The 23,132-nt window shown below is 34.1% G+C and overlaps 4 protein-coding genes across 10 annotated transcripts; 2 read left to right on the top strand and 2 right to left on the bottom strand.

Moving 5' to 3' along the window:
- Positions 1–4,244: 4,244 nt before the first annotated feature.
- Positions 4,245–5,599, top strand: LOC148933241 (BURP domain-containing protein BNM2C-like). Its single transcript, XM_089063318.1, has 2 exons — positions 4,245–4,474; positions 4,558–5,599. Exons 1-2 carry the CDS (start codon positions 4,427–4,429, stop codon positions 5,341–5,343), a joined length of 834 nt encoding a protein of 277 aa, XP_088919444.1. The 5' UTR covers positions 4,245–4,426; the 3' UTR covers positions 5,344–5,599.
- A 108-nt stretch (positions 5,600–5,707) lies between these two features.
- On the bottom strand, positions 5,708–9,454 carry LOC148933240 (UTP--glucose-1-phosphate uridylyltransferase-like). 7 transcript variants are annotated; one of them, XM_089063321.1, is made up of 14 exons: positions 9,035–9,454; positions 8,854–8,931; positions 8,742–8,786; positions 8,576–8,649; positions 7,828–7,900; positions 7,679–7,736; positions 7,287–7,333; positions 7,156–7,218; positions 6,955–6,980; positions 6,807–6,867; positions 6,543–6,626; positions 6,387–6,453; positions 6,192–6,308; positions 5,708–6,108 (listed from the first exon to the last, which is right to left on the bottom strand). In XM_089063321.1, coding segments are annotated over exons 1-7 (384 nt in total). In that variant the 5' UTR covers positions 9,089–9,454; the 3' UTR covers positions 5,708–6,108; positions 6,192–6,308; positions 6,387–6,453; positions 6,543–6,626; positions 6,807–6,867; positions 6,955–6,980; positions 7,156–7,218; positions 7,287–7,331. The 7 variants fall into 7 exon arrangements, with proteins under 7 accessions (XP_088919447.1, XP_088919448.1, XP_088919446.1 ...); XM_089063322.1 differs by having other exon boundaries at positions 6,955–6,977; XM_089063320.1 differs by having other exon boundaries at positions 6,955–7,218.
- Positions 9,455–10,141: 687 nt separating this feature from the next.
- On the bottom strand, positions 10,142–13,917 carry LOC148933239 (ras-related protein Rab7-like). Its single transcript, XM_089062902.1, has 7 exons — positions 13,684–13,917; positions 13,130–13,156; positions 12,909–13,008; positions 12,324–12,470; positions 11,741–11,821; positions 10,744–10,889; positions 10,142–10,461 (listed from the first exon to the last, which is right to left on the bottom strand). Exons 1-7 carry the CDS (start codon positions 13,734–13,736, stop codon positions 10,395–10,397), a joined length of 621 nt encoding a protein of 206 aa, XP_088919028.1. The 5' UTR covers positions 13,737–13,917; the 3' UTR covers positions 10,142–10,394.
- Positions 13,918–18,887: 4,970 nt separating this feature from the next.
- LOC148933238 (proline-rich receptor-like protein kinase PERK4) lies at positions 18,888–21,406 on the top strand. The gene is made up of 8 exons (XM_089063173.1): positions 18,888–19,378; positions 19,459–19,959; positions 20,104–20,190; positions 20,257–20,327; positions 20,403–20,479; positions 20,549–20,696; positions 20,766–20,930; positions 21,008–21,406. The coding sequence occupies exons 1-8, from the start codon at positions 19,090–19,092 to the stop codon at positions 21,236–21,238; spliced, it is 1,569 nt and encodes a 522-aa protein (XP_088919299.1). The 5' UTR covers positions 18,888–19,089; the 3' UTR covers positions 21,239–21,406.
- The last annotated feature ends 1,726 nt before the right edge of the window (positions 21,407–23,132 follow it).

Genomic DNA, 23,132 nt, shown 5'->3' with positions numbered 1-23,132 from the left:
ATATAACCACGTTGAAGTTATGTATATCTGTTATATTTCACCATAAAATATCAATTCTATCCAGTCCTCCTTGCAAGCATCTAATATAACTGTGTATATACAGATAATTAAAGCAAACAAATTCTTATTCTACAGAAAAAAAAGCAACATATTCAAACTATCAAAGCATAGGGGATTAAAACAAATTGAGTAACCACTACCACACTCAAACCCTTTCATACGCTACAAATTTGATTTATTACATACGATGGACACCTAATTACCTTCGATTTCAGTATGAGCATGCTCACGGCTGTGATATATTATAACATTAGGCTTTACATCAAAATCCCTAACGAAACGATTCGAGCCCAAATCCATAAGATCTTTGATTGCGTTAGGCATAGTCTCTTCATCCATCACAGCCTTCCACACCTCTCCTGGCTCTTTCCTTGCATCACACACATAAGCAAACTGCACCCAACACGTCATATTTTGTTAACTAGTAGTAATTAATTATTCAACAAAATATGAAACTAGCTTGAGATGTTGGGCTAAACATGATTAATTGATTACCATGAGAAGACAGACAAGGAATGAAGCTGAGAATGCTTTGCTCTTTTCCATCTTCTTTGCTGCTGTCAACTGTACAACCTCTGACTTCCTATTTATAGACAAACTAATTAACTGCAATAAAGATTCGGACAAATTAAAGGATATTATAATCAGAAAGTCAACACTCCACGTTATGGAATTTTGAATCTTTGATTAACAATTGACAAAAAATAGGTAGTGGTAGCTATTGTTTGAATATGCATTAATATTAATATAGTACTCCTACACAATTTCTTACCTGCCACCTGCAATTTGTTCCCAATCTTACTGACTAATTAATTAGTCATTTTATGATTAAGATTTTTGTCAAAATATCAAGTTTCCTTTGACAATTTAAAATTTTCAATTCAAATGTCCAGAAAAAATAGTTCTATATTTCTATTTTCGTCCGTGATCCAAATTGGTCTCATAAAAATGAAAAGTTATTTCCAATTTATTATTCACTTTTTATCTTCCATGCTCTTATTTTATCAACATATTCTCTTTCTTTTTCCTACGTACTCTACCCAATTTAACTCAGTTTTTATACCAGGTTCACTTCACCAATAATAAATTTCGTAAATGAAGCATTTAAATATCCTAACCTTGGAGTTTTCAAAAGTCTTTTGTGACTATTATTAGCCCATAGAATTAAAGAAACTATTGTCTTTATGTGAGATAGAATATATAAATAACACAATAGTCAACTGAACTTGGCCAGTTTACAGTTAGAACTAGCTTTTGTCGTTCTTTTTTTTAGGGATGTCTTGTGTCTTTATTTTATGGACCGGTTGTCATTTTTAATATAATATGCAACGTATCTAGATGTAAAGTAGTCGCCCCCCTGCGCCACCCAAATTTGATGAAATTATAAATTGGTATTGCAAATCTATCCATTTAAAACTGCAACTAACTAATATAAAAAATAAATGAGGGTTTTGGTGTTTTGTTTAATGAGTTGGAAAATGATTTGAAAAGAAGTCAACTATTGGAAGCGCGTAGAATCAAAAATAGTACTGTAGTCAAAATATTAAGAGAGTGTATTAGGAGTATATAATACTACTAATAATTATGCACTAGGCAACATATACAGTCAGAAGATAAGATTTAAGTAAAATAGAAAAACGAAAGCTGCATAATTTATTTATATAGTTACTAGTACTATTCTTTCTCCTAGAACCTTCTCCCAAAGTCAACACTTATAATTTCAATTTATAAATAAAGACAACTTTGAAAAACTTGCAGATAATGAAGGTGGAGTGAAAACCTATATATGTAGCAGAATGCAATCATGAGATCACTCCACTAGATTTTAGATTAGATACGAATCCACACATTGTGGTTGATATCCATGCTGAAAATAATCTGAATTGGTCCTATTACATATTTCCTACTCCCTCCGTTTCATAGTAACGGAGGCATTTCTTTTCGGCATGAAAATTAAGAAAAATTGTGTTAGGTGAGTTAAATAAAGAGAAAATAAAGTGGAAAATAAAAAAGATAGAGAGACGAAGAGAGAAAAAAGTAAGAGAGAGTAAAGTAGATATGGAAAAATGTGTTGACTTTTACTAAAAAGGAAAATGACTCTATTATTATGGAATGTACCAAAATGGCAAAATGACTCTATTATTATGGAACAAGAGGGAATACAAAATTTAGAACTTATTTTACATCCCCTCATATACTATACATTAGTTTGAAATATCTCGATCCATCAAATACTTTAGGACAAACTCATCAAAACATGTTGTCTCTTTGCCATTATATATCTAAATTTATTACATCATAATCTTGAATTTCAACAAACTCCACCTAACTTTATTAGTAGTAAAATTTGGACTATCCTAATTAAAATCTACAGTGCAGAATAAGCTAGCTCACTATTGCATACAGAGGCAATGATGGTGCATGTGAATTAATGTGGGGATGGAGAAAGTTGAGTTGACAATGGTGGTATGGGGATAAAATAGTGGGTGGTTAGAAAAGAGTACAAATAGCATTTCTAACACGTACATTGTTCTTATCTACCCCTCTTTTTAAATAATGTCAACTCCACAAACCAATATCCAACGCATGCAGCAATTATGAACAATTTGATTCATATATACTCTTAAAATTATACTACTATAAAGATTTAATATTGATTCAGATTTAATCACTATAGAAGAAAATGTTTTATTAAGGATGGACGAGTCTCGTGACTTTTGAACACACCCCTCGGGTTAGAAAAAGTTTTATTTAAACATCTCTAATTCGTATATGTTCTCAATTAAGAATGAATTGTCCTTAAGTATCCTTTGAGAATTAAACGTTTATACATGATCTGATTGATTATTACTGTATATTATATGATCTTATTTTGTCTAATGCACAATATATATTCATTATCTAAGCTGCATATATGATCTTATTTTGTCCAATTACAAAAAATATCTCCAAGTAACTTAGCTTGTTACATATCTTACGAATTATAAATGGAGTAGTAGTGACGTTCAATAATTTTAGACTAAGTATAACTTTTATTAATTTGCATGCCTTGGAAAAAACCTCGCCTACTTAGCAATTCAGAACAAAAAAACAAGTATCTCGATGAGATATTACTCCCTCCGTTCAATAGTAGTAGAGTCATTTCATTTTCTGCACTTGTTTTGAAAAAATAATAATAAATAATTAAAATGAAAAGGGAGTAAAGTAAAAGAGAGAATAATGTAGAAAAGAGTCTTATCTACAATATTCTCTCTCTTACTTTACTTTTTCTCCATTTTAATTATTTATAATTATTTTTTCAAAATGAGTGCGTAAAATGAAATGACTCTACTACTATGGAACGGAGGGAGTACCATTTAACAAAAGTACAAGAGTATGTGATTGAAAACTTGCTCCATGACATGTGCAATAGAAAAATGTTAGCCACAAAATGTATCTGGCACTTGTCATCAGAGGCTGAATCTTCAAATTTAATTAAAGGAGGATAATAAAGAAGAAAACGCCTCTTCTGTTTTACGAAGAACTATTGGTTTCTCCTACCCGGGAAAGGGACAAAAACTAGTAGTCCAACAAATATCCGCTTACTCCATACATATCATAATAGTAAATTAGTAATATATTCAACTTGTATTTTAATACTCCATTACACTCGTCCATAAAAATAGTTTTACTAATATGGAGTATAACTATATTATAATGTACAAAATTAATAAAGTAAAATGAAAATAGGCCATCTTTAAAAACAAAGAAATTGTCACCAATAAAAAGAAATTATTTTTGGTGGATGGTAAAAAAAAACAAGACTATTTGTTATAAACAGAGGTAGTATATCGAATAATTTAGAAACTTTTCTTCTAAATAGTTTTTCATCTTTTTGAGTTAGAATACTCACCCACTGACTTGAAGGCCACCGTTGAAGTGGAAATTATCAAATCTATATTTGTTTCCAACTTTCCATATCCAACAGTATGTTTTATATTTTATTCTTCTGATTTCCACTAAATATATCATTTTTTTTTTTTTGATAGTCTCCAATAAATGTTACATTTCATTCTTAGTATTAATATTAAGTGAATCTCATATTTTACAAACTCATTTTACTCTCAATTTTTATAAAATTAATACTCCATAGTCCATCCTACTTCATTCAAAAAGGCAAACAATTTTTTTAAGAATTAATTACGCATTTGTCGATACTATTATGAGGGGTTGGAAGGTGGTGGGGGCTATTAAAATGTTTTTTGATCAAAAAAATTTATCTAGGCATATATGAGCACTCTTACAAGTTGGTGAACAAAAATCATGCCTATCATATAAAGAAATTTTCGATTTGAGAAGCAGAGAGTTTGAAGAAAAGAAGATCAACATGACTCCTCCTTCAATCTTGCTTGTGTATTCAGTATTTGTTCTTCAGGTAAAACATATCGACAATCAATCCAATATATAGTAGCAATGTTTGTGTCAAAAATCTCACCTGAGCTGTGATGTCATTTTCAGTGTCTCCAAGCAACACAAGGGCACCTGCATCTGCACCATGGCAGCCATTGGAACAACCATCTTCGATCAAGAACCCAAGATTCCGGACTGAAAAGGCATGATGACATAGAACCCGAACTGAAGGTGTTCTTCCACTACAAGGACCTCAAAGCTGGCAACAAAATGGAGATCTACTTCCCCACAAGAGACCCTTCCACCTCTCCCCATCTCCTCTCCAAACACGAATCCGACGCCATCCCTTTCTCCTCCTCTCAACTCCCTTACATCCTCCGCCTCCTCTCCTTCTCCGAGGGATCCAAACAGGCCAACGCCATGACAGACACGCTCCACCACTGCGAGTTCCCTCCAATCAAAGGCGAGGCCAAATTCTGCGCCACATCTCTTGAGTCCATGTTCGACTCCCTTCACAAGATCTTCGGTCCGAGCTCCAAATTCAGAGTCCTCACCACCACTTACCTCTCTGACTCAATATCACCACTTCAGAACTACACTATATCTGAAGCTCCGGTGGAGATATCAGCTCCCAAGATTGTTGGCTGCCACACGCTGCCTTATCCGTACGCAGTTTTCTACTGTCACGGCCAAGAAAGCGATAACAAGGTGTACAAGGTTGTGGTGGAAGGGGAGGACGGCGGGAGAGTGGAGGCAGCTGCTATGTGCCACATGGATACCTCACAATGGGATCCTAGTCATAACGCCTTCCGTGCTCTTGGAAGCGTCCCTGGTGCTTCCCCCGTGTGCCATTTCTTCCCCTCGGACAACCTTGTTTGGCTTCCAGCTACCTAGGATAGGAGCATCAGGTGTTACATAAGTATTGTATGGTTACAATAATATCAGTCTGGTCTAGGACCATTGAAGGATTGTAAGGTTTGTACGAGTGTGTTTTAGAAATTATGTTCATCGCTCCTTGTGCATATATCATGCATTATGGATGTGTAGATGCAATAGTAATACAGGTATAATCCTAGATCACAGAGATGTAAAATCCTATTTCCGCCGTAGTGATGCAACTGCCAAGTATGTATTGTCTGTTGATATGTGATTCAAGTTGGCTCATTAAAAGTCTTCATTGATGAAGACTTCACCATATTTCAATTCAAATGACATAGAGAAAGGGCCAGGGAATAAAGGTTCCTTTGGTTTAGGCCCATTTCTTGTTTAAACGTTCCATTGGTTTAGGCACATATAAAAACAGAACAAAAAACCCCACTTTGCTTTGTATTACTGTAAAAGACTCATTCATTGGAGACTAAAACCAAACTACATCAAAAAAATAAAAATAAACAGTTGAAATAAATCAAATCATTCTTAATTTGTACTAATTCAAAAGACAAATAAGAGAAGATGCAATATGTTATCTGAGAATTGTTTTAGGTAGCTGGAAGAGTGAATCAACTCTAGTTATTGGAGCTAGTTTCCATTCCCCTGCTAACAGGGATAACTGTCAAGAGTAAAACGAATGTTCCTGTAACTCCAGCAAAAACAATCTCGATTTTCTTGTCGATCAACTTATGATGATGCTTCTCCAATCTCTTCTTGGCTAGTTATAGTCTGTTACGGAGGAATCACATTCAATCAATAAAGTTATAGCAAGCATAATGGTGAGGGAACGAGCTGAGATTCACATCTCTTACCCTATTTTCCAGAACAGCGGTGTCAGAGATAACTATCCTCGCACCAGGTCCGGCATGGATCTATATTGACTTCCCCCTAATGAACACAGGAATGGCATGGGAAAATAGCCAACATGACTGGACCAAAAAAGGAGCTTAAAAAAGGTCTGTTCGGAAAAGTCCCATTATAAATCTGTCAAGTAGAATCTGTGTTACCTTAGGAGTTATGCCAGTTCCAAACCAAACATCACCGGTCACCTTCAAGCTGTCAAGTCCTACAATACTAGGTATACAGATCCGACTGAATGGTAATACATATAACATCAAAACTATCAAATTGCAAATGATAGTTGGGTTGGACGTATTATCAACCTGTAGCAAAAATAAGTCTGATGTTGCTTCAACGGGAAGATATCTTGCATTGGGAACACTCGTTGCAAAATGCTGATCGAAAATCTGTAAGATAAAGGAGGTACATAGGAATTCGATCAAAACTATAAAACATGAAATAGGCCTTTTTCTAAAGAACAAAACTGCTTGAGAAGTACAGCCAGAGAAAATGCTTGATCCACAAAAGGGTATGAATCAGGTCCATCTGTGATCCTGATGGCACGTTTAAAATCAAACATTTGGTACCTTGGAAATGGTTAGACTATCTTTAGCCACAAGTTTTTCCATAGATTGAATGCTCATCCACCTAAAAATTTGGAAATAATGTGGATTAAAAATATAGCTTCTTCATATGAAAAATGGAATAAACAAGTTTTCAAGATCAATAACTTACATTGTCTCAGTAAATCTCCAATCCTTCTTTGGCGTCCCACAAGAAAAATTATAAAAATACAACTATCAAATTATGAGCAGAACCAACAACACACAGTTACCTAGTTCGCAGTTCCCACTATAGTATTGTTATGCTAAAAACTAGGACTTTAGCATTAATGTGGACTTCCGAAATGCATAATAAACGCAAAAGAAAAGCAACCGGAGTTTTGGCTTCATCATGTGAATGGTGGATCTCTTCCCTTACAGAGGATTTAGGGGTCACCTGCACCCATATTAGAAAGAGTTACCAACCAAAGTTTGGCAGAAAGTTAGGTGAGTTGTCGAGAATACCTCTAGGCAAAGCTCAATATCATTCTGACCCAGATAATTCAAGATTTCTGCCACCATGCATTAAGGAGCTCAATTGTAGTAAATCCATACTCCCTCCGTCCCACAATAAGAGTCACACTTCATTTAACCAATATGAGTCTCATAGGTCCCACATTCCACTAACTCACTTCACTCACATTTTATTATAAAAAAGCGGGTCTAATATTCCACTAACTTTCCCAACCCACTATTCTTTACATTTCTTAAAACTCGTGCAGTGACTCCTATTGTGGGACGGAGGGAGTATATATTGTTAGAATATGATGGAGTCCTTAGATTCAGATGTTGGGAAAACTTGATGAGAGCAATAAATTTCAGAGTGACAATTATCGCGATCCATAACAAAAGGATACAGGGGTCAATGACACAACCAAGATTATCTGAGCCCAACAGCAGTATATACTCTTTACCCTGTTCGCAAATTCAATGTCATCAGAGCCTGTATTAAAATAAGAGAATATTTTTCTGTTAACAAGACACCCAGAAAGGGGTGAAAACAAACCTGTGATGATAGTACATCCAATCTTCCACTATTTACCAACGGGAGGATGGCCTGAGCAATATTGAATGAATTCCTTCACAAGTGAAAAGAAAAGCAAACTTCATATGTGATATGTACATTAAATGTCATAGGCAAGACAATGTATGTAACGTGAAGGAAGCTAATACATGCTGTGCAAGATTGGACTAGCCTTAAATTAGTATTCCTGAGGGAAAAACTAGAAAGATATTCGCTGAGGTATGAGGAATCCATGGCCATGACAAATTCTTTACACTTCATACTTGAAATATAATAAGCTTAATGTTAACAAAAGAAGGAGAAGAGAAAGGAGGAGGGTACAAACGTAAGCCACCATTTGATCCGGAAGAAAAGTGAAATTGTAAGCTTTATAAGCTATATGGGGAAGAAAATTCACACTCCAAACGATCTTCCCTTATATAACTTTTAAAATGTGAACATCCCTTTTAACCAACACCATGAGGTGCTGAAAGCCCCCCATATGCTAGGCCTAGGCTACTTAATAACTGAAGAGTAAGAACAGAACAAAGCCACAGTTCACCTAATAATTCATATCCATCATCCAGAGTTATTAGTTTTTACGCATAACTTTGATATTGATCAAGGATCCAGCTTGTCGTTTAGTTGTGGAAAAACAACCACATTTTAAATGAATATGTATGCATATGATTCCTCCCTATCATACAAATTAGAAATTGGCAATGTTCAAAAGTTCCCCCAATCCACATACATTTCATCCTTGCTATCTTGGCCTTTAGCTGAACGAGGTGCAAACTTGCTTGCCTCTTGTAGGTCAGTGATGCTCTGTAAAACATACATATATCAAAAACTAAATGGATAAAGTTTTCCGACTAAATGAATCAGGCATAAACAACAAAAGGATCAAAATGTCAAACCTCTTGTAGAGTATGGATGTTCTTATTCGGGTGCTTTTTCAGGAACTGCCATCAGTTAAACACCAACATCAGTTCCCACCACAGTTCAGCTCCAGATGAATATAGAAGTTACCTCTAATACTTTCCTATGTGCATCAACTGTATTCACCACATATAGTGGAATATTGGTTCCATATTTTGCATTTAGAGCCTACAGATATTATCAGATAACTAAAAATCAAACAACTGCAGCTCCTGCGTGGAGCCGTCATAAGCTTCAAAAAAGAGAAACAAGGAACTGACAGGAAACTTACCTCAATTTGGTTGATTATCAAATCAAGGCAAGTCAAACCATCAACAATTTCCATAGTAGACCTGCATCAACAAAAATTGATGTAAAACTACCATAGAGATCTGGGACCAGTGTAACTTGAGACTTGGGTCAAATATAATCAAATTCCCACTAGACTTGATCAATCATACAAACAAGAACCACACTCTCACAGTTGGACATAAATCAACGAAACAACAAAACTTAACGTCCAAATGTTCTGTTATAAGTTATCACCTCCATCCCTTATAAGTGTTCCACATTTATTAAAACCTGTGCCGCAAAGTTATAGGAACACTTATACCCTTATAAGGGACGGAAGGAGAATATCTATTAATTCCTCATTCATCTTATTGATACATGAATGGTTAAGACAAGTTACAGACTTCAGAAAAAATCACATAACTAGGTTTTATGCTTTAAATGAACTGGAGAACGGTATCATTTTGGAACTATATTAAAGGTAATTTTCTTTGTGATATCATACCTATCAACTTCTAGTACTTATCAAATGGTCTGACACAGTTGCTCAACAATTTAGAACATAGCTCATCAACTGTGGTGAACTCTCAAAACTTTGGTCAAATATTTTTTTCCTTTCAAACTTTTTCTTTATTTTTTCTCTACTTACAAAGCGAGTGCAGAAAATGAAATGACTCAACTACCGCAAAACGGATGGAGTATTATTTTTGTTCCACATAACCATTAAAATACTTTAAATTACTTAATAATCTACTTACAATATTTAAAATAAATTAAATGAAAAATCAAACCTATCTATGCATATATAAATGTAGAATTGTTGGAAAATATTAAATTAAATATTTATTTATTGTTTTTGTTGTACTCCATATATTATATACGTACTGTACAAAAGTCAATTTTCTGACTGGTAGAGTAACTATTTGTCTCAATTAAATAAATCATTTATTCATCGTGATAGTAGAATATTTATGAACCAATGGGATGGTGGGCAATGGCACAGCATCATAGACAGAAGAGACGTGCACGTATGTTACCATCAACACCATTTTCTTTTCCTGCGGAAAAAATTGAAGTATTCGACAAGGAGAGAAATTGATAAAGAATGTTAAAGATGAAAGGGTATAACTTAACAGAAACTACAGTCAATTCACTGAAAATTTCTATCCAGCTAAGCCAAATCAGAGCAGTACAGTACACATTGAAGGTTAACCCAAGCAACCAAGCTCAACAAATAAGAAAACGAATTCAATCCACAAAACAAACACTAGTATACACGTATGGACTTAGTGCAACACAAAAAAACATAAGAATGATGACTTCTTGGTGCATCCTGGGAACTTCTTAATCATATTACTCGATCAACATTCGCATCCAGCTGACCTTTGTTGGGCGCTGCTTCCAACATCAATTGTGTCCGGCAGGTATCTTCACCATCATCAAGAATATTAGCAACAAGAAAATATGTCGTTCAAGAATTATGAGATCAGTGCAAAATGTATAAACATGATATTATGTGCCCTTTCAAATCTAAACACAAATGTCATTTCTTAAGAGAATTTATTTTTCAGAATGATACAAATGCACAACTATGTTATAAAGCTGTAAAACATTATGACAGCATTACGAGAAACTGAAGAAGTATAATCAAGATGGTGTGGACATATGAATGCAAATTGATGAGATAATAATATGGGATTTTGTACTCACATTTCTTCCTCTTCTCCAGTCGTCAAGGCATTCTTTGCAATAACCTGAAAAGCTTCTTCAACATTGGTGCCTTCCTTGGCAGAAGTCTCAAAGTAAGGAATATTTCCTTTAGAGGCACACCAAGCCCGAGCCTTTTTCTCAGATACCTGTGGCAAAGCAGGCAAAACAATGTTTATCAATATCAAAGATAAGTTCACAGCTTATATATTGAAAACAGTACATCATATCACCTCCGTGCCCAAACAAAAAGGTTGCAAGTATTTATCATGGTACAAGCACTGAGTAAACAGGGAATGGAATGCAAATGAACACTGTTTACTTCCAAAAAATTAAAAACAAGTAGCAGCACAGAAGATGGAAGATGGGATGAACACCGCACTGGGGGGGGAGAGGATCCACCGACTTGGATGGGCAGGGTTAGGGCCTCCGGCCTTGGAGGAGAATGGGGCGCTGACAGAGGGGAAAGGTATGGACGGGACTATCAGCAGCAGTATCCATCAACAAGGAGATTGGGGCGATTGAGCTTCCTTCCCTTATATATTAATTAAGGCAGCCAAACAATTTTGTTTTACTATCCACATTGACCATATAAGTTTTGCCTTTTCTTGGTGGGACCAGAACTTATAAACATAATTATAGGTAGGACAGCCTACTGAAGATTTTTCATGGGCGAGAGAAAAAACAAACAAGGAAAGTGAAAGCAATGAATTGATGTCAATGTAGATCTATATTGGGTTGTATGTTGTCTTACCAACCGCATATTAGATATCATGATAGGTCCACAATATTCCACCACGCATAAGATGAATGCCTTTGGCACGGTGAATTTTTTCCTATTACTTAAATGACTTGGATACTAGGGCAATGTCACAAAAATCTCTAATACAGTTCAGACTACAACACCAAGTGCCCTTTAATAATAGTGAAAAATTCTTAGCTTGGATCAAACTCTCAACCTCAATATGTATAGAAAGAGAGTGGAGGGAGAGGAGTTTACCACTCTACTATTTCCACCATCCACATCAGTCTTGTTGCCAATCACCACAAATGGAAAATTTTCAGGATCAGTTGGACTAGCCTGCAGAATAACTTCAGTTTCATTAGTACATTTCCATTGTTTCCATAAGCTATGCAATTTGCATTAGTATGAAAGTCTTATCTTTATTAGAAACATCAAACTCAGGGCTTTCAATACAACTGAACTACTCTAACTATTCTAAGAATTCTTGAGTAACATATATGGCAATATGTCATGAAGATGTTCAAGCTGATGTAACTTAGAACACCTTCTCACTAGTGTCCCCCAACATGAAGAACAAATTAAAAAGGTGAAATAAAGCCTGCAAAATTTAATCTACATTATATTTTCCCCTTTGAAGCATTATATTTTCCTTGATGCAGAAAAGGAGACCCTTATTAATTTAAACCATCATATGCTTGAGGGTCGCCTAACTAATTTCATGCTCCAATATATATATCATTTAAACTTATCAGTTAACTTTAGCTTATATTGAATTGAAGAGAAAAAAAGTGAACTGAAGGAGGGCACATTCTCAGAAGAAAATAATAAGTGCAAGTACCTGAATCAAGAACTCTTCCCTCCAATTATTGAGATTGTCAAATGATTTCATGACATTCACATCATAGACAAGCACACAACAATCAGCACCACGGTAGAAAGCAACCCCGAGACTTTGAAACCTTTCTTGTCCAGCTGTATCCCATATCTAATTATACAAAGGCCAAGCATAGTGCATGAGAGGGATGATAATGAGGAAGACCAAAGATAGTATCAAAACAAACAATTTACAAATATAAGTAAGTAATTTGAACATATCCAATGTCCAAACTATGCCGTGATTCTCAAGTGGCTTTAGTAAGTTATGGTTGTTTTTTCACAATCCAAATTTAAAGGCAACGAAATTTAATTATGAAGAAATATGCTCTCTTACTTATTAATTATTTACATGAATCTGAGGCTCATCCATTTTAGAAAAGTGTTTATCAGACTGAGTCAGAACCAACTATATAAGAGTGGGAGCAAAACTATTTGTGTTATGGACATGTATGTATAAGGATTTTAAAATTTTGCGTTTCCTTGTTCAGGCGAGTTCAATCACATGCTATAATTGTAGAATAATGAAACAAGCAGCTCCCATTCTTACCTGTAAAGTGAAGAGCCGATCCTCAAACTGCACTTCCTTTGTCAAGAAATCTGCCCCAATTGTCGCCTTGTATTGGTTGCTAAACTTCTTGTTTACATATCTTTAATTAACGGGTTAAGAAACACATCACGTAAATAACCTGAACAAGGTATTCGTAACAGAAACAGTGAATTACGTTTTGCATCAGCAATTATAAAATAAATTAGTAGGATTGAGGATACTGATTCATCAATGAGGTTTTGCCCACCCTGAAAAAAACAAAGACCAAATACATTAACAAACATAAGAGTGGAGCAAAACTATTAACTAGTAGTATATGTTATGGACATGTATAAGGAACTTGAAATTTGTGTTTCCTTGCTCAAATGTGTAAGCACACTCAGATATATACAGGTATCAGGTATGATTATAACCTACGCGGGTGGGTTTATTTAATTGCAAATTATTTCATCTCTCTCTTATTGATTGCATCTGAATAAAGTGCCAGACTTTGTATAGTTTTAACAGGAAAAACATGCAACAAATTACAATTCTCATCAATTTCACTTCTCCGTTTATCTCTATAGAGTTAGAGATCCTAACTCATGCGTTTGAATCCGGATCAATCCGAATTGAATCAATCAAACATCATATTTCATCAATTTCGCCTGCAGAAGTATTAGATAAACCAACCAAATATGAAACGGCGAGATATCTCTAACACCAACCATACACACAACAACAATTCACACATAAATAATCGAGTTTAGTAAAAAAAAAAAACAAAAAAACTTACCCGCTATCCCCGAGGATGATGACCTTGAGGAGAGCTCTTCTACGAGACGGCATGGTTTCAGGTTCGAGCTGTGAGATTGACCCGATCTAACTTTTCTACGACAAAAGGCGTCTACGTGATGCCAGACAGTCGTTCCAAATCGAATCCGAGTACTGATTCGACTTGACCAGAGACGGCTCTTTCTCTCTCTATAGTTCAATTGTTTCTCTCACTACCCAACACAGCTTGCAATTTCTGTCCTCATATATTTTTTCCATTTAATAGTTGAGACAAATTAGTGTGAAATAAAATAATAAAATACTTATGAAGATTAAATTAATACTTCTATGTGCCAAACGCGTTCCAAATTAAATCCTAAGTTTATTAATTCTCTATTAATGCTATTTTTCCTTTTTTTTTTAATTATTCTCCTCTAATATAATACTCCACTTTTATGTTTTATTTTCTAATGAATATTTTTTATATTTAAAATAAATGATGTAGTACTTTGCTTAGTAAGTCAAAAAATACACTCCTCCTTCGTTCCACTTCAGAAGTCTCGAATTACCATTTATTAGTGTCTCACTTTTAAGAGTTCCAGTTGGAATATTTCATAAATGATAATAGACTTGCATTCAGTGGCGGACGCAGGATTTCGACTATGAGGGATCCAAATTACTAGTAACAATTGTAAAATACTTTTTTATATTTACCTTATCGCAAGTAGTTGTTGCATGAGTGGTAAGTAGCGTAGACATTGTTGCAATGGAGATGACAAAAACTAGAGATACATATGATCATTGTCTTTGAAAGTAGGGTCGCCATTGTTATGGATCCTTATAACATTAACTACTATGCATATATTGTTTTTCATAATAACCAATTTTTTTTAAATGATTTATATTGAATAATACTAGTAATAAATATAATAACTATTAGGCGAATAACTAATGCAAAGGGTGTACTATTAGAACTAATTGCTTGTTTGTTTGAAAAAATAAAAGTGTTCCGTTCCCATTAATTGTACATTTTTACCATTTTCGTCCATCCATATTAATTGTCCACTTTCACTTTTTATCCATAAATGATAAGTTAGACTTCACCTTCCACTAACTTATTTCAATCACATTTTATTACAAAACTAATTTATACAAGTGAGACTCATATTTCACTAACTTTTTCTACCCACTTTTTTTTACATTTCTTAAAATCAGTGTCGGAATCAAAATGGACAATTATTAGGAGACGGAGGGAGTATTATATGCAAAGTGTGTCTATTTGTAAAAAAATAAAACAGCTCTTATTTCACCTCTCTACACAGGGAGTAAGAAAATGTGTAAATGTGTGCTCTCTACACCGAATAAAAAAGTGTGCATGAATTATGCCTTCATAAGGGTAGAATTCATCACTCGGACGAAAGACTGAAGTATGAACCACTTGTTCTAACAAATGTACATTTATTTATTTTGAACCTAATATATATAGGCAAAATTACAAAAGTTGCGGTTACATGGGACACTCGTGACCCTATGTAGGTCCGTCAATACCTACATTTCATTAACTTTTTTTCATTCACATTTTATTATAAAGTTAATACTCCTGTGTAAGAAAATGTGTAAATGTGTGCTCTCTCTACACCGAATAAAAAAGTGTGCATGAATTATGCCTTCATAAGGGTAGAATTCATCACTCGGACGAAAGACTGAAGCATGAATCACTTGTTCTAACAAATGTACATTTATTTATTTTGAACCTAATATATATAGGCAAAATTACAAAAGTTGGGGTTACATGGGACACTCGTGACCCTCTGTAGGTCCGTCAATACCTACATTTCATTAACTTTTTTCCACTCACATTTTATTATAAAGTTAATACTCCTTCCGTCCTAAGGTATTTGAGGTATTTCTTTTGGGCACAAGATTTAAGAAATTGATTTGTTAAAAGTTAAATTGGAAAGATGAAAGTAAGATATAGAATAAAGTGAGAGAGATGAAGAGAAAGTAAGGTGAGAATATATTGTTTACCAAAAAATAAAATGACTCAACTACATTGGGATAAAAAAAAAATACAACTCAACTACTTTGGGACAGAGGAAGTACATAAAAATAGGACTCACATTCCACTACCTTTGTTCACCAACTTTCCTTTATATTTCTTTAAATCTGTGCCGAACTCAAATGAGACTTTAATGGGACGAAGGAAGTAGTTCTCAGTGAAAATAACACAACATGAAAATTTTAAATAATTAGTTGTACATGTATAAATCTAAAAATTTTCTAATTTACATAGTGGAAGTCATCCCAAATCCAAATAGTAATATTAAAAAATAATCTATTTTTTTATAATGAAGTTTCTTAATAAAAAAGTAAAGAATATTGTTGTTAAGAAATCATATTAAAGGTAAAACAAAAGTTCCAAGTCACTATAATTATTTATCGCATTTTAAACAATTTTTTTTTAATACATTATTGATTGTCTCACTTCACAAGTTCCTAAAGTGTTGAAAAAAATTATCGTCGTGCACGTTCAATTAAGATTATGAAAATTACTTGACAAAATTTGATATATTAATAAGCATTAGAAAAACAATAATCTAGGTCTAAGTTAATAATCTAATCTTCGTCTCTTCGCTCTTACATACTCTTCCAAACATATTTGTTAGTACTATGACCGTGTTTGGTTGTCAGGATTCTATCTGGGAAAGTAATCTGATTACTTAAATTTTAAATTCTCGTGTTTGTTTCGATTTTTAATCAAACTGGAAAAATAATCTGAATCCGAGAACAAGGAAAGTTAGTACAACTTTCCAAGATTCTGAATCCTAACTTTTCTTAGGTATTCTTTTTCCCAATTTTAGGATTTTACATATTTAAGCAATATAGTATAGTTTTATTACTAATAATGATAATAATAATAATAATAATAATAATAACATAATAATAGTAATAGTAATAATAATAAATAAATAAATAAATTATTATTATTATTATTATAATTACTTTAAAATAATTTAAAATTATAAATCATACTTAATTTCACTATAATAAATTAATATAATTAATATTATCATAATTATAACTATATTTTATAATAATTCATAATAGTAATAATAATTTATTAAATAATTAAAATATAAATCTTATAATAAATAATAACTATTTTATTTTATAAATTACTCCCTCCGTCCCGCTTTAGCAGTCCCATTGACTTTTCTGCACTCGTTTTATAAAAATGATAATAAATAGTTAAAGTGAAAAAATAATAAAGTAAAAAAGAGAATAATGTAGAGAAGAGTCTTATCTACATTATTTTCTTTTTTACTTTATTATTTCTCCACTTTAACTATTTATTATCATTTTTACAAAACGAGTGCAAAAAAGTCAATGGAACTGCTAAAGTGGGACGGAGGGAGTAACAATTAATCAATAAAGTCATAGTCCAATTTTAATTTATAAAATTAATTCAATTATAATATCCGTAAATACTATCATTATAATATAATAATTATTTTATTTATTATTATAATAAATGAGTACTATAATACTCTATGTAACTATAATTATAATTATATTATTATATATTATGATGGATAATCCATTTTTAAACTATCCATCATAATAATAAATATAATAATTATTATTATCTATAATTAATAATTTATTAAAAATCTTACAATATTATTTTTTTTATATAAATAAAAAAATAATAAGTATATTTTTAGTTTGGTGTTTAAATTAAATATAAATTTAAAATCTTGATATTTTCTAAACACAAGAAAGTAAAGTTACTAGAAATCATATTCCCGTGATTCATTTTCCCAGGAATCATTTTCCTTGACAACTTTACTTTCCCGCCAACCAAATATGACCTATATACTACTACTACTTACTACTGTATTATTTTCCATTTTCACGACGTCGTCTTTCAGGTGTTGTTAGACTGGCATGACTCATTATCATATGACTATACATCTATAAGTTGTGAGATTATTGTGGTTGTATATATATCTCATTTCTCTTTTACTATATTTGGCAAGGGAAACCTACATTCTACGAACTCAGTTATCAGACGCTTTGTCGTCGTCGACATTGATTCCTCGGCTATCAGGCAATGATAAACGTGCAAGAGAACGGATTAATAGAAATATCATGAGTGGTCAGTGGTCACGATAGATAAGAGCATCCACAGTAGCGGACGAACGCACACCCTAGCGATCGGCTAGCGGCTCGGGCGTCGCGTTCGTCAGCTATTGGAGTCGGCTAGCGCTATGCGGACGAACGGTCGGGCGCGGCGAAACGGCGTTAGCCGATTGCTCGCTGATCGTTCATCCGCTATTGTGTGGCATCGATCGGTGAGCAATCGGCTAACGCATTTTTTTAATTTATTATTTATTTTAACTCTATATATACGGCTCGTTGCACTTCATTTCATTCGCACCATTTGTTTTTTGTTTTTTTTTTTAATTTTACTAGATTTTTTAAAATTGTACTACTATGTTAATTTTTTTTTATGTAATGAAATTATTATTACACTTTGCTGTCCGTATTCGTGCCGAATTTTTTAATTCTGAATTTGTGAATTTGTTTTATTGGTTAGGGCGCTAGGCTATTACTGGGCTGTGGTTAGTCATGATGATGTGGCAGACAGTGGTTAGTCCTAGTGATGTGGAAGAAGGTGTTTTTGGTTAGTTTTAGTGCTAGACTATTGGTTAGTCCTGGTTAGTGTGAATACTCTAAAAATGAGGTTGTGTAATGGTCTAATCACTAATTAATGGTAGTAACATGTTTAATAAATTTGGTAAACTAAATATATATGTACGTAATAGTTGATGGAGAAATCTTAATTACATTATTGGAAAGAGAAAAAAAAGGAATTTCATATTTTCTCAAGATAAAATTCCTTATTTCGGATTAGATTATAGAAGTAAGTATACAAACAACATGAGATCCTCAATTTGCTGCTATATTTGAGTCCCATATTATATATATATATATATATATATATATATATGTTTCAAATGCGTGATAATAATAATAATGCACATAATAGGTACTGAATAATTTGGAAACGAAATAAAAATACTTTAGACGTCATATTATTCGGATCATGAAACAAAAACACCTAAATATAGAAAACGACAGTTGATTTCCATTGTTTGTAGGAGACTTATGGAAGAGGGTCATAGTTTACTAGTTTTCTTGGTAGAAACCAGCATCTTTAGAGACTCATCCTTGGCTATACTACACATTTTCTTCCTTTCACTCTTTCTTTCTCTCTTCAAATCTCAGTAGTTGTCGGAGATTGTGTGCTTTACTCATCCGAATTCTCACTTCCAATTCCATATATTAATTCCACTCCACCACTTAATAGTATCATGTTTGACAAAAGACTATTAACTCTTTGATAAAAAGGTGATTAGACGGGATGCGTATTCTACAGGACGGAAGAAGAGCGCCGCCGCCGCCACAGCTTCTTTCGCCTAACGAATTAGATGAAGGGTGGAGCGGATCTCTATCGCAAACGGCCTCATTTGCGTGGAAGAAGCCGAGTGCTAAACATCGCGAGACCGCCATTATAGGGACGGCGGTAGGGGTAGGATTGTTCGTCGTTTTCTTAGTCATCTTCTGCATGTGTCGTAGTTGTAGAAAGAAGAAACGCAATGATCGCGATGATCACCGTAGAAATTATTATCAAGATAAGCATCATACTTCAGGTATTATCACTTACTCCACTTGTTAATTGTAATTAATCGATTTACTTTATACTCATAATTGAGATTACTTAATTATACAGGCGGAAACTACTATAACAGTATGCATGGGAATAGAAACTGGCAGAACAGCGGCATGGACGGGAGCAAGAGATACCCCGGGGGGGCGACGAACACGAACACGGAGCAATGGATGGCGGCCGCACCCCCTCCTCCGCCGATGATGAGCTTCACGCTGCCCCCACCGCACCCGTCGGTGATGTGGAGCGGGTACAACCAGAGCACCTTCTCGTACAACGATCTAGCGGCTGCAACGGGTGGGTTTGCGCAAAACAACCTGCTGGGGCAGGGGGGGTTCGGGTACGTGCACAAGGGGGTGCTCCCCAACGGGAAGGAGGTGGCCGTGAAGAGCTTGAAGCTGAACAGCGGGCAGGGGGAGCGGGAGTTCCAAGCTGAGGTGGATATCATAAGCCGTGTCCATCACCGCCATTTGGTATCCTTGGTTGGCTACTGCATCTCCGGATCGCAGCGGATGTTGGTTTATGAGTTCGTCCCCAACTCCACTCTTGAGGATCACCTTCACGGTAACTACATAACCCTTCTTTCTCCAATATCGATAAATTGGTGATACTGACTCCTCCCTAAACCCTAAACTCGGATAACCCTCCTCTTATAACGCCTTTTAAGGTGGAGAGTGACTCATTTCTGTCACCTATTTCCTACTACAGGTTCTGAGCGCCCAACTATCGAATTTTCGACCAGGCTTAAAATTGCTTTGGGTTCTGCTAAAGGCTTTGCTTACCTTCACGAAGATTGTACGTTCTAATTGTTTCTACGCGTATTCTCTAGTTTCATTTTATCATATGCAAACCCACCTGCAGGTCATCCTAAGATTATCCATAGAGATATTAAAGCTGCAAATATTTTGCTTGATAACAATTTTGAAGCCAAGGTATATATATGTATATATACTGCTAAGTACTGTTTTTCTACTGCATCTTTTGAAATTAATAAACATATGATGCAGGTGGCTGATTTTGGATTAGCCAAGCTTTCGTCGGAGAACAGTACCCATATTTCAACTCGTATAATGGGAACGTTTGGGTACTAACTAATTTCCGCGCAATGAAATTTTAAAGTAACAACAAATCATTTAATTAATTGGTGTTGCAGCTACTTGGCGCCTGAATATGCTTCGAGCGGGAAGCTCACAGACAGATCCGATGTGTACTCGTTCGGGATCGTGCTTCTAGAACTTATAACTGGACGACGCCCAGTCGACATCACTAGAGATGATGATGATGATACTCTAGTTGATTGGGTATCAAATCTAGTTATGTTTTTCTTTTCTTTTAAACATCTAGAATGGTGAAGTATATGGATGGTGCAGGCTAGGCCAATTTTGTTGAATGTGGTGGGAGAAGGAGCAAGCTACCAAGAGCTGGTGGATCCACGGCTAGAAAACCAGTATGAGCATGGAGAAATGCTTCGTATGGTAACCGCTGCCGCCGCCTGCATCAGACAATCTGCAAGAAAACGTCCTAAAATGAGCCAGGTATAAATAAGACTAGCTTGTCAATTTTTTAAGTTGAAGAAAACAATTTGAGAGTTAGTGTATATTTTACGTGATAGGTTGTCCGGGCTCTGGAAGGCGACGTGTCATTAGACGATTTGCACGAAGTGATGAAAGCGCAGGGATCGTTGTCGGCGAGCAGCTCCGAGTACGACTTGCAAAGATATCAAAGGATGAGCCCGGGACTTTCTAATCAAAACTTCACCGCCGGTAGCGACTTAACCGACTATTCTCAGTCTAGCCCCAATGAACAGAGACGGCCAAGCCCGGGATTCCGCTACGGCTCCTGATTCCTTTGTAAATTCATTTCCCATGCCAATAAAAGCTACCGAAAACAATACTCCTACTTTCTAATGCTTTTCACACCATTGTTCCTTTTATCCATAGAATGCATGCATGGTTTAATTATTTGTTGATTTTTATTGTTGGCTTGGTATATGGAGGAGATTCATTAGTAATCAGTTGTCAACTAACTTTTAGTGAATGATATGTGCAAGTTGGGTGATTAAATGTATGGGTAATTTGACCCTTAAAATGCATAGATTACGAGGGAATCAGTCCCTAGAAATTTTTTTTGTGGTAATACACAAAATGATCATTAAAATGAACTACTCCGTATATTTTAGTTCGACGGTTTCCGCACTAACAATTATGCCTACATATATATCAGAATCCTAGTAGTATTAACTATAAATTGATTGTCATTTTAAATTTTAAATTAATGTAGTAAGTTAATAAGTTGTCAAAACAACATTATATACTTGTGTTAATGCATATTAGAAACCCATGTTCTTATTTATCTTCAATGCATGTACTTTAGAAATGCCACATCAACTTTTTTTTTTCCGAACTTAATTTGTTATATACTTGATTCATCCACAATTTTAACATGTGTCACATTGACTCTGATACTAGAAAAGAAAGTAGATATTACTGGATGAAAGAAAGTTGATATTAAAAGGCAGTTCAATGTATATTTCATTTTTATATAGTCATACTAGTTCTATAATAAAATATGAGTTCAATGATTTTTATTAGGTGTTGTTTCACTTATCTAAAATAGGAAAAAATAAGATTGAATAGCAAAGTAAAATAGGACATTATTTCATGGATATAGGAGTAACTTTTATCTCGTGGAGGAGTGGAGTAACTAGTAAATATTCCTATAATTTATTTTAGAAAAATAATTTGTTTATACTCCATTCGTTTGCTAGTACTATTGGCAGACGGAAGGAGTAATATTGATGACTAGTTCAACTAAAATTATAATGTTAAAGAACCAATTCAATTGAAAAAAGTATATAAAAAAACTGAGTTAATAGTAAAATTCAGCGATTATATAACTTTTTTGGTTGAACTAGATCAATTCGTAACGTTGAAGACAAAGTTATAATGATCCATACCAAATTGCAGGATTCTCGACGAAAAATGAACAATGATTAATAAATACGCTATACGAGGAAATAAATGACTAACAAACATTCCTTCTCAAATACTCGACATTTTAAAGAAAATTTTCACTTTTGTCATTTTGATCCGTCTTTGAAAACTATTTAATTTTTGAGTTTGGTAAAGTTTTTCTCTATAATGTGATATAGTTAATTATCTTCTAATAATATTTTAATAATTTTTTCTTTTAACTTAGACTCTATTTTATTGTTTTATACCACTCCTCTTCTTTAAATTTTGTCATATTTTTCCATTTTGGTTCATTCCACAAAATTTGTGACATTTCACTTTTTACCATTTTTGGTAATGGATCTCATATTTCACTAACTCATTCCAACTCACATTTTATTATAAAACTAATATATAAAAGTATGACTCACTTTCCACTAACTTTTTAAACTCCACTTTCCATAACATTTCTTAAAATCCGTGTTCGGTCAAAGGGTAATAAAATTTAAGGAACAGAGCGAGTATTAAAATTTGTGTGGATCTCGAATTTTTTGTTTCAAAGTGATGAAAGAGTATTTAGTACCATCGTCTTAATACTCAAAGAAATATGTGTCTAAAATTGTTGATGGACTAATTTTCAAGCTTTTTACTATTTCATTTTATCAATTATTTATTGAATATTAATTGGAATAACGCAAAATAAAAATAAAAATGATGTGCACTTGAAGCACGGAGTACCGAATGTACCCCTTGGAACCATTGACCTCTCACTAACCTTAATAACAA

This window comes from Salvia hispanica, chromosome 1, assembly GCF_029641045.1.
Source record: "Salvia hispanica isolate PSC_SH4W2 chromosome 1, Shi_PSC_v1, whole genome shotgun sequence".
Lineage (NCBI taxonomy): Eukaryota > Viridiplantae > Streptophyta > Magnoliopsida > Lamiales > Lamiaceae > Salvia > Salvia hispanica.
The sequence above is the reverse complement of the archived record's forward strand: the minus strand, read 5'-3'. Positions and strand labels throughout refer to the sequence as shown.

Bases quoted from the DNA above. Each gene is read 5' to 3' on its own strand.
- LOC148933241 (XM_089063318.1), top strand. From the start codon at position 4,427: ATGACTCCTCCTTCAATCTTGCTTGTGTATTCAGTATTTGTTCTTCAG. The intron at 4,475-4,557 runs GTAAAACATATC...TGTCATTTTCAG, and splicing joins ATTCAGTATTTGTTCTTCAG to TGTCTCCAAGCAACACAAGG.
- LOC148933240 (XM_089063319.1), bottom strand. From the start codon at position 9,088: ATGGAAATTGTTGATGGTTTGACTTGCCTTGATTTGATAATCAACCAA. The intron at 8,650-8,741 runs GTTTGACATTTT...TATGTTTTACAG, and splicing joins ACATCCATACTCTACAAGAG to AGCATCACTGACCTACAAGA. The intron at 7,737-7,827 runs GTTTGTTTTCAC...ATTTGCGAACAG, and splicing joins TGGATGTACTATCATCACAG to GGTAAAGAGTATATACTGCT.
- LOC148933239 (XM_089062902.1), bottom strand. From the start codon at position 13,736: ATGCCGTCTCGTAGAAGAGCTCTCCTCAAGGTCATCATCCTCGGGGAT. The intron at 13,157-13,683 runs GTAAGTTTTTTT...TGTTTTTTTCAG, and splicing joins ATCATCCTCGGGGATAGCGG to GGTGGGCAAAACCTCATTGA. The intron at 10,462-10,743 runs GTGAGTACAAAA...ATGATGGTGAAG, and splicing joins ACTGGAGAAGAGGAAGAAAT to ATACCTGCCGGACACAATTG.
- LOC148933238 (XM_089063173.1), top strand. From the start codon at position 19,090: ATGCGTATTCTACAGGACGGAAGAAGAGCGCCGCCGCCGCCACAGCTT. The intron at 20,328-20,402 runs GTATATATATGT...CATATGATGCAG, and splicing joins ATAACAATTTTGAAGCCAAG to GTGGCTGATTTTGGATTAGC. The intron at 20,931-21,007 runs GTATAAATAAGA...TTTACGTGATAG, and splicing joins AACGTCCTAAAATGAGCCAG to GTTGTCCGGGCTCTGGAAGG.